At 34.2% G+C, this 22,068-nt stretch overlaps 2 protein-coding genes and 1 pseudogene across 3 annotated transcripts; all 3 read left to right on the top strand.

Moving 5' to 3' along the window:
• The first annotated feature begins 1,140 nt into the window (after nucleotides 1-1,140).
• On the top strand, nucleotides 1,141-7,640 carry LOC18590627 (tropinone reductase homolog At2g29360-like; annotated as a pseudogene).
• A 5,910-nt stretch (nucleotides 7,641-13,550) lies between these two features.
• LOC18590625 (tropinone reductase homolog At2g29290-like) lies at nucleotides 13,551-15,377 on the top strand. The gene is made up of 5 exons (XM_007016259.3): nucleotides 13,551-13,710; nucleotides 13,891-14,098; nucleotides 14,204-14,420; nucleotides 14,542-14,648; nucleotides 14,966-15,377. Exons 1-5 carry the CDS (start codon nucleotides 13,622-13,624, stop codon nucleotides 15,158-15,160), a joined length of 816 nt encoding a protein of 271 aa, XP_007016321.2. The 5' UTR covers nucleotides 13,551-13,621; the 3' UTR covers nucleotides 15,161-15,377.
• On the top strand, nucleotides 15,197-18,539 carry LOC18590624 (tropinone reductase homolog At2g29290-like). Of its 2 annotated transcripts, XM_088809595.1 has the most exons (6): nucleotides 15,197-15,339; nucleotides 15,646-15,859; nucleotides 16,555-16,762; nucleotides 17,314-17,530; nucleotides 17,655-17,761; nucleotides 18,051-18,539. In XM_088809595.1, exons 2-6 carry the CDS (start codon nucleotides 15,759-15,761, stop codon nucleotides 18,267-18,269), a joined length of 852 nt encoding a protein of 283 aa, XP_088665721.1. In that variant the 5' UTR covers nucleotides 15,197-15,339; nucleotides 15,646-15,758; the 3' UTR covers nucleotides 18,270-18,539. The 2 variants fall into 2 exon arrangements, with proteins under 2 accessions (XP_088665721.1, XP_088665722.1); XM_088809596.1 differs by lacking the exon at nucleotides 17,655-17,761.
• Nucleotides 18,540-22,068: the final 3,529 nt, after the last annotated feature.

Raw genomic sequence — 22,068 nt, 5'->3', positions numbered from 1 at the left:
GGAGTAGTTATTGATACACGAAGAAAAATCTTTGTGCATGTTAAGCATTTTTAAGCATTTTAGAATGGTTTTTGATACAAGAAGGAAAACCTTTAAGCATTTCGAGCATTCTTGGTCAAGTAAGTATATTCGTTGATTATGTTGTTAAATGGAATATAGTGTATTATTTGAAGTTGTTGATTTTGTTGAATGAAATTCAATAGTTTTAGTGGTTTTTAGGCATAGCGTAACCGGTTTTGGGGCATTAGGTTACCAGTTTTAAGGCATTGCATCACTAATTTTTAGGTATTGCATGACTGGTTAATATAGTATTACGTGATTAGTTGATGGGCAATGCATGACTGGTTAGTAAGGCATTGTATGACTAGTCAGTAAGGCATTATATGACTTAGGCAATGCTAAAAAATCACTCACGCAATGCCTAACAATCAGTCACGTAGTACATAAAACTAGTCACGTAATGCCTAAAAACCAGAGACGCAATAATTAAGTCATGCAATGATTAAAAACTAGTCTCGCAATATCTAAAAACCTAGTAACACGATGCCTAAAAGCTAGTAATGTAATACTTAATAACTAATTGATTTACCTGCTCGTAACTAGGTTTAAATTGCCAAAGTCATATAGTGTTCTAATTTATAAATATATCTACTCAATTTTAAATCCTCAATTTTAGAGTTCTATGAATAAACCAATAAATCTAATAACCTAAAATACCTACTTTAATGTCATATCTGTTTTTTGGGATGACGAGAAAGAGCTGAATGATGAGATAGACAGTATTTGGTAAGAGAAATCAGGATTTAATTTTAAAATTTTTATCTATATAGCGGAATAAAAAAAGTTAAAATTATTTTAATTTGTCTGAAATTATTTAAAAAGTATTATTGTCAAATCATGTGATAAATTAATTAAAATTATAATAAAATATATTTTTAAATAAACAAAATTATTTCTCACAATTTCTTTATGAATCCCACCATCGGCATATGCGACAAGCTAGCAGTCTTTCGTTGTATATTTTTAATTGTACTCGTCGATAGTTGACTGGCATTGGGCTTTGTCACTATATTGTTCTTTACGCTTGTTTCCCAAATTTGAGCTCCAAAAAGCTGCAGTACTGAACATCAAGCTCTTGACCGGAGAGTGAAAGAGAGACAGAGAGAGAGAGAGAGAAATGGCAAGGGATGGAACCTCAAGCTGTAGAGACAGCCAATGGTCTCTCAAAGGAGCAACTGCTCTTGTTACTGGTGGAACAAAAGGAATTGGGTAATGGCTAGTTTCCTTCTCTATTCCCTCTGTAGTCATGAGATTGCTCTTTCAGTTAATATCTGTTGCTCCAATATGTCGTATTAAATTATGTTTTAGGCATACTGTTGTGGAAGAGTTGGCAGCGCTAGGGGCAACAGTTTATACGTGCTCGCGCAATGAAGATCAGCTGAATGAATGCTTGAAAGAATGGAGGACGAAAGGTTTACAAGTTGTTGGTTCAGTCTGTGATGTAGCCTCTCCAGCTGAAAGGGAAAGGCTGATGAGCAAAGTTTCCTCTCTTTACCGGAAAACTCAACATCCTTGTAAGTTAACTTCTTCCTAAGGTTGACTCGTTATCTCTTCTATGTGAAGTTTTCAAGTGTAAAGACTAGATGGTAGGAAGCATGCTTAGATTAAATCTTAGTAATCTAAGATTCAATTTTGAATCTGCTTTCCATTTCTGCCAACTTGCTTATCCCCTTCTCAAAGCATCAGGAGCTGGATGCATTGTTTTTGTTTCTTCTGTTGCTGGTGTGCTCTCGCTCAATATTGGATCTATCTATGGAGCAACTAAAGGTACTTCGGAGAAAAACTAAATCTTAGTAATCCTGAATTTTAATGCATGCAGTTTAATTTGCTAAGTGTAAATTTTGGTCAAATATCTTTATACAGGAGCAGTGAATCAGCTGACTATGAATTTGGCATGTGAGTGGGCAAAAGACAATATCAGGAGCAATTGTGTTGCACCTTATTTCATTAGAACCCCACTTGTTGAACCAGGAACATCTCTTCACCATGCTTTTCTCTTGGATTAATAAATATATTGAAACTGTGATATTGAATTACTTCCATTTTTTCTTGTCAGATTCTCAGTAGCAAAGAATTTCTGGCAGCTCTGAACTCTCGAACCCCTCTCGGTCGCCCTGGACAGCCCAAAGAGGTTGCCCGTTTGGTAGCATTCCTATGCCTTCCAGCAGCCTCCTACATAACTGGGAAATTATTTGTGTTGATGGTGGGGTGACAGCAAATGGGTTCTTCTTCCCAAGAGCAAGACTTTGAACAAGAACAAAGAGATGGGTTTAGGATTTAATTTGACCCCAAAACCTGGAGTTTTAATAAGCGATTTCTATTTTGTTGTCCTATTTAAGACATTAATGTTCAATCATATTTGTATAGGTGTAATCATTTGTTCTTTACCAAGCAAGTAGATGTTGGCTTTCCCTGGTGACTTGTTCTTCATCGAAAGCTCGATAAATTTCATGGGAACTTAATTTCTAGTCCTTGGGCTTCAAGACAAACATCTTGTCATGCTAGACTTTTGCCGTAAAAAGGAAAAAGCCGACAGATGATCATGAATTGTGATGAACAGCTTTGAACGAGCAGGAGCTTGACGTTCATTGATTCGTGTTCTTCCCAATTGAGTGAAAAGACCAGCAAATTTTGTTGTACGACATAAATTTGCAGTCTGGCATGCTTTTCTTAGTTCTTGTAGGTGAAATAAACGGGTATATATTACTCTTAATCTTATCAGGCTTAAATGTTCTACAAGAAAGACCGAAACCCTTATTTCTCTCATTTTTCCGAGACAAAAAAGATAGAGATGTATGTTGTAATACACTAACCCAAAATGACATTTGTGCTACTGTATTTATAAAATTCAAATTATGAAAAAAAAAAGTTTCTTACTGTTTTATTTTATAAATAGTTAGACCTATGTTAGGATATTTCCTTATATTAGGAATTTATTAAGAAATAAGCAGGGTTAGTATAAACATCTCTTTTAACGTTTAGCAATCACTTTTCTTTTTGATTAAAGAAACAAAAGCAAAATAGAGGAATTTCATAAGCATCTCCTTATGAAAAATCTATTATTTTCAAGTACAAGTTTGAAAAATAAAAATTAAATTTTATTATTGAATTCATCCTCAGAAAGGGAGTAAAAGTTCTCTATTTATTGGTGTAGACACTAAATTTAAAATAAAAAACAGAGTGAAAAATGAAATGAAAAAATGAAAGAATGAAAAAAGGAGAGAGGTACGACTGGCAGGGTGCGGACGCACCCTGCCAGGCACCTCTCTCACCTGCCAGACACGAATTTTTCGCGTCTGGCAGGGTAGTGGAGCGCCCCCTCCAAAGCCCAGAAGTCGGGTATAAATGGGAGGGGGAGAACCTGCAGCAAAGGGGGAGAACCTGCAGCAAATGGGAGGGGGAGAACCTGCAGCAAAGGGGGGACCAGCTTTCTAAGCAATAAAAAGCAACCAGAGAACCAGAAAAATGAAGAAGAAGAGCTGGGCAGAAAAATAGAGAAAAGAGGGAGAGGCGTTCTGCTGCCGGCGCAAGAAGAAGGAGCACCGAACGGAAGAAGAGAGAGAGGAGCGGCGGCTGGCGCGGCACCAGAGAGAGAGGAGCGACGGCTGGCGCGACACCAGATCTGCAAGTGACGCAGTGCCAGCGACAGTGAGGATCGGGCGAGAAGGAGAAAGGGAGAAGAATGGTGAGTGAAGAAAGAGGGAGGGTCCAAAGGTTAAAAATGGCACCGTTTTGACTCACCCAAAACCCCTTTTGATTACAAAACGACACTGTTTCGGTGTTGGAGGGAGTGGCTATTCATAACAAGGTAAATTTTTCATTTTTATTATAGATATATTGGCTTGATTTTGTGGTGCTAAGTTTGACTTAAAATATATATATATATATAAAATAAAAAAAAGAGGAAGCTAATTGGTTTCGTTAGAGTATTAATTTAGCTAAAGAACATATAATATTTAGCGGATTGTTTGTTTTAAAAAATATATATATAAATATGGGAAAAGATGAAATGTGGAACATATTTATGAGATTCATAGTCATGAAAATTTATGTAGAGATAATAAGAGCGAAAATAAATTAGGGAGAACTAGAATTAAAATATGATGAAACAAAAATGTGGAAAAATCAAATTAGGTAAAAAGGTAGTTCTATATAAATGGAGAAAGAACAAAATAGAAGAAGATAAAGAACTATTTAATATAGATAAGATAACTGTTCAATTTGATGCCGATGATGGGATAATCGATCGGGATGCGAGAAGTCGCAATCCCGAGCTTATGTTCCCTAGGCTCGGAATCCGAATCAAGGCCCCACCAGTATGATGGGAGGGTCTCGTTTTCAAAATTCCGAGATTCTTAATAAATGAAAAGTTTGACTATACCAAAAAATTACTTGATAAAAATAATAAATATATAATAATAATTCAAACATATAATAAATAATTAATTTGTGAAAATACAATATACATGACATTAAATAAATAAAATAATAAAATAATAAAAAACAACTAATTTAAAATTAAGCATTGAATATTAAATGGCACAAACTATAAAAAATGTAAAAAATAAAAAAAAATAAAAAAACAATAATAATAATATATGTATGAAGTGAGATCTTAGGCATTAGGTTTGAATAAAAATCGCTTATAAAAAATATAATAAAAATAAAAATATAAAAATATATATATAGTACGATAAAAAATATATAATTTTTATTCATTAAAATAACACAGAATTATAAACAATTTGTCTAACTATAAATGAAAAACAAAGAACTTAGAACAAAAAATGTAAAGTATAAAAATAATAATAAGAATAATAATAAGAAATAAGAATAGGAAATAGGATAATAAAATATATAATAAAATAAAAATAATTAATGATAATAAAAAATAAATAATTGCATTAGCATAGCATATACATATTGCATCATACATATCATTGCATATCAATATTTTTGGTTTTCGAGTTCAAGCCCCGATGATGGGATCTTGCGGGGATCCTGCGAAGGCGGGTATTTCTCGAAAAGTTTCTTAGGTGAAAAGATGTCCTCGGGTCCCACCAGTATGATGAGAGGGCTCGAGAACCATCTTTAATAAAAGGCTTTTGCCCGAATTAGGTTCATTAGGCACAAAAATATTATTTTAAAAAGAAAACGTACGATGACCCCGATGACGGGAATTATTCGTCGAATTTGCGAAGGCGAGTTTCTCGGATAATTCCTTAGGTGAGAGAATATCCCGAGTCCCACCAGTATGATGGGCGGATTCGGAAAATATCCTCGATAAAAGGTTATTTGTCCGGCATTTTTATCTCACGTCATGCATTTCATCTCACCACCCATTCGCATTCCATTTTAGGTTAAATAGGAGATAAAATAAAAAATAATAATTAAGGAAATCTAGTGAAATTAAAAATTAAAGCCCAATAGGATAATCTAAAAATGGTACCGTTCATGGAATGGGCGTCCGAGGGGTGCTAATCCTTCCCCGGGCGCAACCGTACTCCCGAACCTAGATCCAGAAAATTATAGACCGGTTTAAGGTTCTTTTCGGTGGGCTTAAAATTAATTTAAATTTTCATCGATTAGAATCGAGTCAAATAGGTGGCCAATCACACCTAGTAAAATATAAAAAAAAAGATTGGTGGCGACTCCTAGTTAAATTTTTTAGTGAGTTTTCACAGTTCATCGTATAGCGGTCGGGTTCCCGGACCCGCACGTTACGACAATTGGAAAAAAATAAGTTGTTGAGTTGCAAGAATTTGTAGTTGAAATTTATGACATGTTCTTCATGATTCGGCTTGAGTTTGGGTCATTTGATTTTGTTTTTATCGTTCATTTAAAATTTAAGAATGATTATTTGCTAAGTTTAGGGGCCGGTATGGGAAGATTTCAAATCAAATGGGCTAGTAAGGACTGGACTGGACAAGTAAACTAGGCAAACTAAACATTTTCAGTAACAAAAACTTGAAGCAAGAAAGCATACTTGAATTCTCACTAGAAGAGGTAAGTCTTAAAAGACAATTTTCGTTTCACGTTTTTTGCTTTACAAGAGTCAAGTGTTGAACGTTTGAAATTTGACAGTTGGTTCTTAATTTGCATCTGGTATCTATAAATAGTTTATCTAGTCTTCTTAACAGAGTAAGAGAGGAAGATAGAAAGACGGAGGGGAGGAAAATGGCTGAGGCAGAGAGCAGAAAGAAGAACAGCAGCAGATGGTATGCCATTGTGGTGGAATTGGCAACGTTTGGGGGGCCGGAATACATACATGCTCTCGAACTGAAACACAACTTAAAGAATGTTTAAGTGTATGGGAGAAGAAGGGCTTCCAAGTCTCAGGCTCAGTCTGTGATGTTTCATCCCGGAGCACAACGAGAAAAGCTAGTTGTTGAGATAAAACTAGCTTGAGTGTTGTTTTTCTATTTAACTAAGTTTTGGACAAGTGTCCGTTTTGCTTCGTTATACTGGTTTCAAAAGCCAGAGTCTTGTTTGCTGCTACATGTCCTTGAACGTGTAAGCATTGCATGCTTATCTTAATCCTATGTAAACGCTTGGTAGTTTTGTACAAGTGTTAACCATGCATCTAATGTATATATTCATGTATCTTTCTTTAGTTAATGGATATGATCAATATTAACCAAGCTCCTCTGTTTTGTTTTGTTTTACATCTTCTTCTCTGCATGCATGATTCTACTGTATTGATTTAATCATAACACTAGTGAGCACAGTCTCCTTTCTTTTCAATCAGAAACTTGACATCCTCGTAAGTCCAACTAGATTTGCTCAGATTCAGAAAACTTCTACATGATGGAATTAGGTTCTTATATATGCCAGTTTTCTGTCTCTAGATAAACAATGTCGGAGTATATTTATGGAAGCCAACTGTGGAGTTCACCGCTGAAGAGTTCTCAACTCTAACGAGTGCGAATTTCGAATCTGCATCTCATCTGTGCCAATTTTCACATCCCCTTGATCTGAAAGCTCGGGGAGCAGGAAGCGTTGTTTTCATATCTTCAATGGCTGCTGTTATATCAATAAATATAGGTGGATCCTTCTATAGTGCAGCCAAAGGTAGATTCTTTTACATCCATAATTTTGCAACAAATATGGCGTTCTAAATTGGAAAAAAAAATGCCTCAAAAGGGTGTGATCCTCCCAATCTGCAGGAGCATTGAACCAACTTACAAAGACTTTAGCTTGTGAGTGGGCAAAAGACAATTTAAGGACTAATTGTGTTGCGCCAGCGTTCATTAGAACCCCTCTTACCAAAGCTGTAATAAGATCAATTTTCTAATTAATGTGCCATTTATATGTAGCATAAATTAATCCACCAGTGAAAAATTCTAGATCAGGCAAATTATAATCTCAAACTTTGTTCCTCTCCCTTGCAGGCTTTCGAAGAAGAAAAAATGTCTGAAATCTGTAATCTCAAGAACTCCTTTGGGACGGATTGGAGAGCCTAAAGAAGTGTCTTCCTTGGTGGCATTCCTATGCCTATCGGTAGCCTCTTACATAGCAGGACGGATTATTTGTGTTGATGGAGGGGTGACGTGAATGGCTTCTCCTTCCCATATGCATGAAAAAGCATTGCAAGGCTGATCATCTACTTGCTGAATTATTGTACGAAACTGGCAAAACAAAGTGGTGGGGCATGTGATTACAACTAAGAAATTGAAAGCGCCTTTGAATTTCTTTCTTTCTTTCTCTTCCATTATTTTTAAGCTACCGAATGCATTGTATATTTGCATTCATTTTCTTTTGCTAAGGATAGGAAGTGATTTAATTTGACATGCCAAGGTCTATTTTAAAAAAATCTTGAATTATTCAAAAAATTTAAATAATTAAGTTTTTATTCTCTCATTACGTTCAATTAAGTTTTTATCTTTTTTATTTTGAGTCAAATAAATTTTTATTATTAATTATTATTAGTCAAAATATCACTTTTCATTCTATGTCATGTGGTATATTAACATATAATAAATAATAATGTAACATACTAATGTGACATGTTGACATTATTATGTAATATTTTCACCCTTTACATCAACGTCACGTCAGTATCACATGAACATAAAATAACAAGTGATATTTTGATTAATGATAATTATAAATTAATCCTTAACTATAAAGATCTATTTGACTAAAAATAAAAATAAAGAGATTTAATTAATTGAAATAAAAGAATTAAGACTTATTTAAGTATAAAGAAATTGGACTTACACGTACATATATACTGAAGAACACTTGAACACGAAAACTTGAAATAATGAATAAGATTTTGTCTTTTTGAATGATTGAGTTCCGTGTGTACTATATTCCACTATTTTCAATATGAAACAATTATATTGATCACAAGTGCACCATCAATGACGGAATTAGAAAAAAAAAATTTTGGGACGAAAGCCTTGTATAAAGTTATAGATTCAATGAACAAACAATTGGAGACAATAAGCACAAATCAAAGAAAAATTACAACATCAATACTTGTGAGTTTTTTAAGATGAGTCTATGGTGATTTTTCGTCACAGTACTGAAAGCTGTAACAATCCTGATAATAGACTTTGATGCCATGTGAGAAGGGAAGATAGTGCAATAAATTCAGAAGATTTTGATCTGTTTTTTGATTATCCGAATGTTAGTTACAAGGAAGCTTAGAACAATTTCATCATCTCTTATGTGAGTTGATCTCACAAAGATTGTGATAATAAATGTATTACTTAATTGAAGAGTATATTGTTTGCTGATCTTTGATTGAATCAGGTTTTTGCATAGATGGGGTAGGATTTGAGTTTTGATTGAATTGATGTATAGGTTCTGTCTTGATTCTTCTCTAGGAATGAATGTGATACTTTTGCTGGGTGGTTTTCTTGCAAAGTCTGGCTTTTAAGTTGATATGGGTTTAAATAGTAACTTACTGGTGTTGTCTTGTACTCTTACAAGAATTTGATTTAAATTTCTCTTCGTTGAAATGAAATGTCTATCTAAAAAAAAGGTTGAAAAGTATCAATTAACTACTTAAAAAATAAAAGTAAAGAAAGACAATTATATTCATTTACATTTTCGTAAAATTTCACATGTTTATAAAGAGATTAAAGTATAATCTACAGCCTGTATCTGTCACTTTTAAAATATAATAATTGATGATCTTCACTATCATTTTCAGTCATGTTATTGTGGCACAGCAGCATATAGGATCATATTTGCTAATTTGTTAGTTGTCATTTCCCTGCTTTCTATTCCTGTTGTCGTATTTTCAGACATTAATTGTCAATCATATTTGTGTGGCTACTCATTTATTCTTTGCTTTCTCACTCTTTCTTTTTACTCGAGAGTCATATATGATGAAGCTTAAAGTTTGAGATTTGATCTTGTATTTGAGAATATATGTGTAAGAATTATGAGTTATACTAGTTGTTTAAGGTGTGATTTAAACAAGGAATGATTTGGGATGTTAAGATTTGGATTTTTTTAAGTTGGAGTGTTGAAAATGTCTATATAAGGGAAAGTGTATTGATACATTCTTGGCTGGAAAAATAATATGAAGCAATCTAGACATTTTCTATCAATAAATTCAAAGAATGTATTGATAGATTTGAACTAAGATGAACATCTATCGATACATTGTTCAAATGTATCAATAAATTCAAAGAATGTATTGATAGATTTGAACTAAGATGAACATCTATCGATACATTGTTCAAATGTATCAATAGATCTGAAACAGGAGGCATTCAGTGGAAAAAGTATCGATAGATTCTCAAATCATCGATAGATTTCAGGCAGAAAGCATTCTGTTTGAAATCTAACGATACTATCGATACATGACTCCATGTATTGATAGATTTGAAGGAAAATTGTGCAAATGTATCAATACATCCCTATATAATTGCAAAAATAAAAAGGGTCTTAGCATTCCATTCAATTTAAAACAAAACCCAAACTCCTTTCTCTCTCCACCCACCAAAACCCTAGGGCCCCAACTTGATTTTTAGGCTCAATTAAAGTGGATTAAAGCTTGGAAAGCCACTCTAGAGGTAAGGTTAAGCATTTTTACCAATTGATTTTTGATTTAATTGATTTAGAATTTTGAAACCCATTCATTTTAGCGCAGGTATAATTCTCCCTTGATTTTGCTGGAGATTTGGAGTTAAGATTTGGGTAATCTAACATTTAAGGTAAGGATTTAAGCCTTTTAAACTTTAGATTTGGAACATAGGTTTTATAACAATGAAAAGTTAGAATAAAGCTTATTTTTGAAAAGTTGAAAAATTTTGAAAGCTAGGAAATAATTATTATTTTGATTTGTTCAAGAGGAAATTGAACCTATTGACTTATTGGTGAGCTAGGCAATGGCTGGAGGCTAGAAGTTGAGCTTGGTTATGAAAAAGTGCCTTCGACTGTTATTGTGAGTGGGTTTATTTGTTAAATAAAATGGATGTCATGCATCACGCATTGAATGATGCACTACCATGGTACGAAAATATTATGTACGTATATAAATGCCTAGATGGATGTGTCTAAATTAATAAATTATATATATATATATATGATATAAATGTTGTGTATGTGTGTGCCATAGCGCAAGCCACATAGTGGTGGATAGCGGTGTATGTTTGAGCCTTGACTAGGAAGTCTAGTGAATTATGAGGAATGTCTAGGAATAGTTACTCTAGACAATTAACCTCTTAGAGGATTATGAATATCTGATGCCTTGGAGAATTGAGAGCACTTAGAAATGGTATTGAGCTAGATAGTATTTGAAATTCATTAAGAATAATCTTTGATGTGAAATGGTGGATATATGTGATATCAAAGGCATGATGGCCTTGATTGTGGATTTATATTCCGTTCGATGAGGAGAATTTCGGACGTTGGTTTGATTTAAGGTTGAGTGGAGTCCTATTGTTGTGACTTTGTTCTATGCCTAAAGGGATAGTGGTATTAGTCCCACTTGATGCCATTTGTCGAGTACCTTTAAATGATGACTTTGATTCTTTGTCAATTGTTTCAACATTGAGCATGATCTGTTCTCCACCGAATGTTTCAACTCCAAGCGTGATCTGATCCTCTGCCCATTGCTTCGGCACGTGCGTGATTTAATGCTCCACCAACGACTTAAACTTGAACGTGATTTAACTCTGTCGATTAGCCAACATGTGTGATTTGATTATGTCCAAGAATGATCACTCTATGATTATGATTTGAAATATGAGTGATATGTTATGACCTCGAGTAAATAGAGATAAATTTGAATTTAATATGACACATTGGCAAATATGGTGTGCCTATGAAGATCAAATTTGTAATGGCTTCATAAATAAGCCTAATTTGATATGCATTATTTACGGACATATAATGGTATCCATATGATTTGAGAAATTTATGGAATACTCTTAAGGATGAATGATATACCCCTAATATTGGAAATGTTTGTTAGAACATTTTGTATGCATGATGGTGTAATATGTGTGTGTGTGTGTGTGTGTGTGTATGACTATCTATACCAATATATTTGAGTTGTTTGCACCTCTTACTATTAGATAATTCACCCTTTTATTGTAGCATGTGCAGATAAATAAGTCATTGGGCAGTGTGTGGCTAGGGCCATCATTTAACAAACCAATTTTGGCATTTGGTAAGTCTCCATTTTGATATATCCACCCTGCTATGTTTGACTATGGGTTTTCCACTTCAGAATTAGCTTTCAGCATGTATTGGCATCATGTCAATTTATGTTATTATTGTATTAAGAGTTGTATGAGACCAACCACCTTGTTAGCCAATGTATGGCTTGTGTAGGTTCAGAAACAGCATGAACTATGTGCCAATGTCGCGGATCTCACATCAGTAAGAGATGAGGTGAGTCTTGAGTATATAAACATGGGTCTTTCATCACCTATCAAGCATGTCTTTTGGATTAGAAACATGGATCTATGATTTATAGGCTTACTTAAGCTCTATTTTTAAAGTTTAAGACCATATGGGGTTGGGCTTAAGTTTCGGCTTATGACAAGTGGTGTCAAAGCAAACTCAGATATTCACTAATGTAAGCCCCCATGAGAGATACAAAGATCAAGGTAGACCCGAACTAGCGTAAGAGTCTCTCTTCTTTACGGGTAAAGAGGTTGGGCTTAAGTTCCGACTTGTGACGAGTGGTATCAAAGCAAACTCAGATATTCACTAATGTAAGCCCCCATGAGAGATACAAAGATCAAGGTAGACCCGAACTAGTGTAAGAGTCTCTCTCCTCTACGGGTAAAGAGGGTGGGCTTAAGTTCCGGCTTGTGACAAGTGGTATCAAAGCAAACTCAGATATTCACAAATGTGGGGCCCCATGAGAGATATAAGGGTCAAGGTAGACCTGAATTAGAGTAAGAGTCCCTCTCCTCTACAAGTAAAGAGCCAGTGCAACAAAAGTATTACATAATTAGGTGGGGTAAAATGTCATGGATCTCACATCAATAAGAGATGAAGTGGGTCTTGGATATATAAACATGGATCTTCCACCACTTATTAGGCATGTCTTTTGGGTTGAGAATATGGGTTCATGATTTATAGGCTTACTTAAGTTTTATTTTCAGAATTCAAGGTCACACGAGGTTGAGCTTAAATTTTGGCCCATGACACCAAGGGGTAATTGACATGTATTTGAATTTAAATTATATTATGAATATACAATTGTGGAAAACCCTTGGCTATGTGTTATATGTTCTAATTTGATCCAAAATTTTGTACGCTTGCTAAGATCTCGTGGGTTTTGCCTGCTGGGCTCGTGCATCAATGACAGCTCCCCGATTTGGATCGTGACATTATTAATTAAGTTTATTATCCATTTTCTTAATATATATAAAAATATATTTTATATATTAATATATATATATATAATTAGCGTATTTTTTGAGTGGATTGGCTCAAAAATTTTAAATCCAAGAACTGACCAAAAAACTAATTAGACTAAACATTTTAGATCAATTGATCCAATGATATAATTAGACCAAACCATTTTACCAAAATTGTATTTGATTTGAATGGATAATTAATCTAGTTTGGTTTGCTCATCCCTACAGGTAGTATAATAATAAATTCAGTGATTGGAGCAACCACTTTCCTAGGTGATAATTTTTCATATGATTTTTGTCAAACATTTATCTAAACAATAAAAACTTGACCAATGGTTGGTTAATTATTCTGTTATTACTCCTTAAACATGGATGAAAAAGAAAATCAACTACCTCCCTAATTGTTGAGTAATTAGTAATGCCTTATGCACCTAAATAATTATGAAGGAGAGCTAATTAAAAGCAAGGTCTAATGGCTATTGGTATTACCAAGCACAATGGGATATGGACAACGGTATCTTATTCTTTATTGACTATAGCCCTTGTCCATACATTGTGACTGCCGTGTGGAACCAAAACTACTTAACTGCTGTCCTTTTCCCCCATTTAATTTCCTATGGAATCTTTTGTACCAATGGCGAATGTGGGAAGGCAACTATGTGCCACACATAATATATCTCAACTGCAAGCAGACAAAGGAAGAGGCAGACAGAGAAGTAAGAATGGCTGAAGCAGATAGCTCTAGCAAGGATAACAGATGGAGTCTGCATGGCATGACTGCCCTTGTTACTGGTGGAACCAAAGGAATCGGGTTCTTTTTCTCTCTTCCCCCTCTCTCTCTCTTTTGATTCTTGGACTTTTTTACATGAAAATATATAACATTTTTTATATATTCAAAGACCACAGCCCTTTGTTGCTGCTTTATTCTTGATATTGGGGACTGTTTTGCTCCTTTACCTGCTGTTTGACTGACACCAAGTACTGCAATCAGGCATGCTATCGTAGAGGAACTAGCGGGACTAGGAGCAAGAATTCATACATGCTCCCGAACCGAAACCGAGCTCAACAAGTGCTTACTTGAATGGCAAGCAAAGGGCTTCCAAGTTACTGGTTCAGCCTGTGATGTTTCGTCTAAGGCCCAAGGGGAAAAGCTAATTAACACTGCCTCCTCTGTATTCAACGGGAAACTTGACATCCTGGTGATTATCATCATCTGCTTTCCTACTTCCTTCCAAAATTACTGGGTGTCATAATTTCTTGAGTTTTTGTGAAATTCGTGGTTCTGATGTTTGGTGCGACTGCAGATAAACAATGTGGGAACCATTGTTGCAAAGCCGATTTCAGAGGAAACGGCTGAAGAAGTTTCATTTCTCATGGGTACCAATTTTGAATCAGCTCATAACTTGAGCCTACTTGCACATCCTCTTCTGAAAGCTTCAGGGGCAGGAAGCATTGTGCTTCTCTCTTCAATTGCTGGCCTAACACCAGTAAGAACTTTGCCTACATATGGAGCAACCAAAGGTAACTCTCTTGCCTGATATACTACCTCTACTGCAAGTATATATGCACAAATTCATTTCGAAATTGAAGGTTTGACCTTAAATTTTTTGCCATTTCCCTGAATATCATGTATCTGTTTCAGGGGCCATGAACCAGCTTGCAAAACACCTTGCATGTGAGTGGGCGGGAGATAATATTAGGGTCAACGCTGTTGCACCTTCACTGATCAGAACTCCCCTTGCTGAACCTGTAAATAGCTTTCCCTAGGCTTATCATCATTCAGCATGATCATAATAGGACTTAGCCAGCACGAATATCGTCCAATATAAAAATAAAAGTGATTTTGTTGGAGAAAAGATGAACATGTGGGATCACTTTAGCACCATGACAAGAACTTAGAAAAATGCTATTTAGCAGAAGAGGCAACAGGCCAACCTAACATTAGCAGACCAAATGCTACATTGTCCTTGCTAGAAAACTGGGAAAGCTTCGTCAAAGCATACTTTACTCCACATTCTCCAATTTTGAAAGAGCTGATTACGATTGTTTTCCGTTCTCCTTCGTAGGTTTTTCATGATGAAAAAGCACTTGAGGCTTTCATCACTAAGATTCCGATGGGACGCGCCGGAGAGCCAAAGGAAGTCTCGTCATTGGTGGCATTTCTCTGCCTGCCTGCAGCTTCTTATATAACAGGGCAGATTATTTACGTCGATGGAGGGATCACACTGAACGGCCTCTTCTTCCCATCAAACATAGCTTGAAAAGAAATTGAACACCACCCACCCCACTTCGCAATTTGCCATGTATAAGACTCTTACAATAAGACTCCTTTCAACTAGACGTGTCATGGGTCGGCCAAGGCCAGAGCCTGAGAAGGCTAGTTCAAGCCCATTCATATGCCTGAACTTTGTTTTTATGCCTAAACAAAGAAACCCAGCATGTATGTAACTTTGATCCTCTATAAACCGTATTTGCATATTTTGGGCTTTGTTGAAACGAGCAACCAAATCTGAATGGTACCTTGAAAAATGATTCCACACTCATTTCACAGGGCAAGCTCGTAAATCTTCTTTTAACTTACTAAACACGTTTTTTGAATTAAAATAGCAAGTACTATTAGAATCTATCCAATTTTTCATTAATATATTATTTGTTTAAAATTGCCACTCATTGTGACCACATTATGGAAACAACTACTCAACTGCTGTCCTTTCCCCATTTAATTTCCTATTGAATCTTTTGTCAGCAATGACCTACGTGGGAAGAAACTGTCTATATATACTTAATATATCTCAACTACAAGCCGAGAGAGAGAGAAGTAAGAATGGCTTAAGCAGATAACTCTAGGAAGGACAACAGATGGAAGTAAGAATGGCTCAATCAGATAACTCTAGGAAGGACAACAGATGGAGTCTTCAAGGCATGACTGCACTTGTTACTGGTGGAACCAAAGGAATCGGGTTCTCTTTCTCTCTTCTCCCTCTCTTTCTTTTTACCTTCTGCTTTTGTTAATTTGATACTACACCTCGTTTCTTGCTGCTTTACCTTTCAATATATAATATACTCGAAATTGGGGGACGGTTCATATATATCAGGCCATTGACATTGTCTTCTCCTTTACTTCCCTCATTGACTATTCACTTAGGTACAACAACTTAAGAATTAGTTATATGTTTATTGACAATGACAAAACCTTTTATGTATACCCAGAACTATACAGTTCTGAATGCGATAAAGCATTATGTGGATTGAGTAAGTTAATAAAATCCTGAGACAGGTTCTGGAACAAAAACAAAAACAATAAATAAAAACTTGTGCTTTGTTGTTTATACATTTTAATTAGATGCGACTTTTTAACTAGGGGCGCTTGGTATGAAGTGATGAAGTGATCTGTTTTGGTGATTAGATCATTATATTCGATAAAAGATTTTGTAAATCAAGGAAAAACAGGAATTAGATTTTTGTGTTGCTAAAAGTGACTGTGATGGTCGGTTCACCAAGACGATTTTGATTTCATTTATTGGATTCTAGGGGAAATTGTTAAAGGCTTATATTACAATTAACATGCTGATGTGAAGACATTAATTTACTTTTCCTTGGATTATGCCAAGACGGAGCTAATATTTTACTCATCACAAATTAATACTGCAACCAGGCATGCTATCATAGAGGAATTAGCTGGACTGAGAGCAAGAATACACACATGCTCCCGGACTGAAACGGACCTCAACAAATGCTTACTTGACTGGGCAGCGAAGGGTTTCCAGGTTACTGGTTCAGTCTGTGATGTATCATCGCAGGCCCAAAGAGAGAAGCTAATAAACACTGTCTCCTCTGAATTTGGAGGAAAACTCAACATCCTGGTAAGTAAACATCCATTCTGATTCTTTTCTTTTTCTGGTAACTCTGTTGAAGTTGGAATGCATCTCTTTAATTGTTGCTAGTGTTTGTCTGAGCAGCCAGCAGATACTACATGCTGGTGCATAAGACTCATTTAAGTTTAGTATTATTTTTTATGTTGCAGTCAGTTATTGTTGGTTATCCTACTTGGCACATGTTAGTCTACCACTTAGAATTATGGATCAGTTATCTATTGAGTTTACTTAGTGGGTAGTTTTCAGTTTCTAATTTCATGTCTTATGGTTCTCTTTTTATTCCCTGTACTTAAGCTTTAAGTAGCAAACTGATATGAATGAAGAAGTTGTTCTATTTTTTCTTCACTTTGCTGCTCTTAAGCATTCTCTTTACTCTCCTTCATTTTCCTTCACTTTATTTTTTGGAAGTTCATCAAACTCTCATTCTGCATAGTGTCTCGACTCCTGAGTTTTGCTAATGAGACGACATTTGTGATTGCAACAATGCCAAACTAGTATCCTCAAATATCAATATAAATGCCAAATTGGTGTGGCTATAGATTAACAATGTGGGGACAGCTATTTTAAAGCCGACTCCAGACATCACCACTGAAGATTTCTCATTTATGATGGGGACCAATTTTGAGTCTGCTTACAACTTGTGCCAACTTGCCTATCCTCTTTTGAAAGCTTCAGGGGCAGGAAGCATTGTTTTTCTCTCTTCGATTGCTGGTGTGGTATCAGTAAGTTTTGGATCTTTATATGGAGTAACAAAAGGTATGTGTGTGTACATATACATATATATATATTTTTTCCCTGGAAAATAAAACCTCTATTGCAAGCATATAGTTGAGTAATCGTTCAAGATTGAGAATTTAGGTTGCCATTCCATTATTTGCAGTAGCCATGAACCACCTTGCAAAATACTTGGCATGTGAGTGGGCAAAGGACAACATAAGGGTCAACTCTGTTGCACCTTGGTTCATCCGAACTCCCCTTACTGAAGATGTAAAATATATATATTTTTCCTCCCATGCTTGTAGTCCTTAAGTTTATCAGCATGATCATATCATTCAGAGTAATCAAAAAGGATATCCAAGGAGAATTATGAAGTAAATCACAACAAATAAGTATATTGGTTGCTAGGATTTTCATATTATTAAAAAGTATATGGCAAGAACTCATAAATGCTGGAAAGGCTACACTACAGCATGCAAGTTTTTGTTCCTCAAACTGTATTACGTTTTAAGTGTTGTTAATTAGCAGTATCTATACTTGTTGTCCTCCTTGCTTGCAGTACATTCAAAAGTTTTCAGAGAATATCATCTCTCGAACTCCAATGGGACGCATTGGAGAGCCAGAGGAAGTGTCATCCTTGGTGGGATTCCTGTGTCTACCAGCATCCTCTTATATAACAGGGCAGACTTTTTGCATCGATGGGGGCATGTCAGTGAATGCCTTCTTCTACCATGAGACCCTGCTCGGGATGAGCAGCCAAGCTAATTCCCTATCTTGAAATGGTGCATAAGGCTTTGCCCAAGAAACAAAACAAGAAAAATAAGAAATGATGCATTTGGCTTTGGCACCGCAGCTACTGCTTCCTAGTTGTTGCTTCTCTTTGTCTCTCTTTTTCCTCTTAATCTGCCAGTTCGAGTATGCAGCTGGTCAATAAAAAAAAATTCTGAACTGTTGCACTTGTTTGAATTTGGATTTTCTTTCTGTTGTCTACCATAATGAAACAAAAGCTGTTGCTTCTTTTATTTTGGCTATAATTATTCTTCTACAATATATATATATATATATATATATATATATATATATATATATATATATATATATATGTGTGTGTGTGTGTGTATGTATTGTTGCCATCTGTAATTGATAATGTCATGATATAAATTAATATTCAATAATTAAAAGGCCTATTAGTACATTGCATAAATAAATCCAAAGAGAGAAGACATTAAGTGAAAATTAGTTAATAGAAGAGAAGTAATGTTTTAGAAAGGGTAGGCTCACAAAAATCCATAATTTTTTAGCCAATGGCATATTGTGGAATTAGAACATACACTAAAACGTCTATAAATTAATATCTTTAGGATCATAAAAATTTATTAATTAATTAAAATGTCATTCAATCGATAAATTAATAATTTATTAATTTATGATTAATTAATAAAAAATAATTTATTAAAGTATTTTTTAATTTTTTTAAAATATAAAACTTAATACATGTATTATATTTTGTGATTATATGAATATTACATAATTACTAAATTACGATATATCATTATTCTATGTATTTCTTTCCAAAACAAGTTATGAGTGTAATTAGTTTTATTAAATAAAAGTCATGAATCTATCCAATGGGACGCATTGGATAGCCAGAGGAAGTGTCATCCTTGATGGGATTCTTGTGTCTACCAACATCCTTTTATATAACAGGGTAGACTTTTTGCATCGATGGGGGCATGTCAGTAAATGCCTTCTTCTACCCTGAGACCTTGCTCGGGAAGAACAGCTAGGCTAATTCCCTATCTTGAAAGAGCACATAAGGCTTTCCCCAAGAAACAAGCAAGAAAAAATAAGAAGAGGAAATTATGAAGAATAACTTACATTTCAAAAATAACCATCAAAATAAATTTAATTGTTTTTAACCATATTTAGCCATAACTTGACAAAAATACCATTGAATCTATTTCAAATAAATTAAATCATTCATCACAATTTCTCCCCATTTATGCTTCCGATTTCTCTCATCGCCATCCCACTCTCTCTATTTTTATCGATTTCTCTCTTCGGCATTCATCTGTTATGCTCCCGATTTCTTTCTCTCACGTTTTTAGATTTTTCTTTCCTGCGTTTTCAAGACACCAAGCGATGGTTTTGATGTGCTTGGGTGGGTGACTATTTGAAAATTTTGATTTTTAGGTATTTTGGATTAAACTAAAATGGTAGAAATAATCACAGATGTTTGAAATAGCTTTTAATTGTATCAATTCGGAACCTAGACATCGATAAACTCAAAATTTTGAAATTTATAAACTTATGTTTTCAAAGAAAATTTTTTTTCGATTTTTAGTCGAAATAGGTGTTTTAGATAAGAAAATTTGTGTTTTGATTTATGAAAACATATTAGAAATACTTTAATCGATGCCAAATTGTCAAAAAAAAATGAAGAGAGTTGAGAAGATTTGAAATTTTGGTTCGTAAGTAACAACAACATTTTAGGCATTAAAGTGTCACAAAATGTATTTGAATATGGCGTATAACAACAATATTTTTTCAACATGGCGTGTAACAATAATATTTTTTCTTCAATATGGTGTGTAACAACCTAACCATGGTGTGTCACATGTTTTTGTACATGACATGTAACAACCTAACCATGGCATGTCACATGTTTTTGTACATGACGTGTAGTAACCTAACTATAATGTGTAACAACCTAAACATAACGTGTCACATGTTTTTGTACATGACATGTAACATATTTTTGTATATGACATGTAACAACCTAACCATGGCGTGTTATATGTTTTTGTACATGGCGTGTAACAACATAACCATAGCATGTAGCAACTTAACTATGATGTGTTACATGTATCTGTACATGGCGTGTAACATGTTTTTGTACATAACGTGTAACAACTTAACCATGGCGTGTAACAACCTACCATGATGTGTCACATATTTTTGTACATGACGTGTAACAACCTAACCATAGCGTGTCATATGTTTTTGTACATAGCGTGTAACAACCTAACCATGACATGTCACATGTTTTTGTACATAACGTGTAACATGTTTTTGTACATAGTGTGTAACAACCTAACCATGGTGTGTCACATGTTTTTGTGCATGGCATGTAACAACCTAACTATGACGTGTCACATGTTTTTATACATGGCGTGTCACATGTTATTGTACATGGCGTGTAACATATTTTTGTACATGGTATGTAACATCATGGCTTGTAATTTTATATCTTCATTAAAGGTAGTTTTGTTCAACTTGATTAAAAATAGTTAAAATTATAAAGAGGACTATTTTTGAAAACATCTTCTCTATAAGAGTTGTTTTTATTAATGCCCCAAAAACGAAATGATGCATTTGGCTTTGGCACAGTAGCTACTGCTTCCTAGTTGTTGCTTGTCTTTCTCTTTCTTTTTTCGCTTAATCTGCTAGTCCAAGTATGCAGCTGGTCAATAAAAAAAATTATGAGCTGCTGCACTTGTTTGAATTTAGATTTTCTTTCTGTTGTCTACCATAATGAAACAAAAGCCACAGCTTCTTTCATTTTGGCTATAATTACTCTTCTACAAAATATGTGTGTGTGTCTATATGCGTTGTTGCCATCTGTAGTTGATAATGTCATGATATAAATTAATATTGAATAATTAAATGGCTTATTAGTACATTGCATAAATAAATCCAAAGAGAAATAAGACATTAAGTGAAAATTAGTTAATAGAAAAGAAGTAATGTTTTAGAAAGGGTAGGCTCACGAAAATCCACAATTTTTTAGCCAATGCAATATTGTGGAATTAGAACATACACTAAAACATCTACAAATTAATATCTTTAGGATCAAAAAAATTTATTAATTAATTAAGATATCATTTAATCGATAAATTAATAATTTATTAATTTATCATTAATTAATAAAAAACTAATTTATCAAAGTATTTTTTATTTTTTTAAAATATAGAACTTAACACATGTATTGTATATTGTGATTATATGAATATTACATAATTACTGAATTACGATATATCATTGTTCTATGTATTTCTTTCCAAAACAAGTTATGAGTGTAATTAGTTGTATTAAATAAAAGTCATGAATCTATCCATTTTTGTAACAACCTAAACTCACATTTGATGTCAACTTAATTAATATACTTCATGAACATTAAGTCATACAAAAACATTTATAAAAAGAATATACAATATCACAAATGATAAAATTAAACACAATGGCTTCTCATCTTAAAAGTATAAAGAAATCAACAATGACAAAAGAAATGCATAAAGTATTTTGTGAGTACAACATAGAAAATCCAAATTGCACCTAAAAGCAATTACAATAGTGAGTGTCAAAAAAGTTTAACTTGCAAATAAGTCAAGTAACAATATCAAATATGATTAAGAGGTCTATTTATCAACCAACATTGAAAAAGGTGATGCCAAACAATACAAAATTACAAAATTCCTGAAACTAGAGAAGTTACTCTATGAGTGGTTTGTTTAATATAAAGAAAAGTTATAAATGAGATCCAAAGAGACATCAATTTCAAGAAAAACAAATAGCAT

The sequence above is a fragment of the Theobroma cacao genome, chromosome 9 (genome assembly GCF_053813885.1).
Source record: "Theobroma cacao isolate CCN51 chromosome 9, ASM5381388v1, whole genome shotgun sequence".
In the NCBI taxonomy this organism is placed as follows: Eukaryota; Viridiplantae; Streptophyta; class Magnoliopsida; order Malvales; family Malvaceae; genus Theobroma; species Theobroma cacao.
This window is presented reverse-complemented; position numbering and strand designations above follow the sequence as displayed.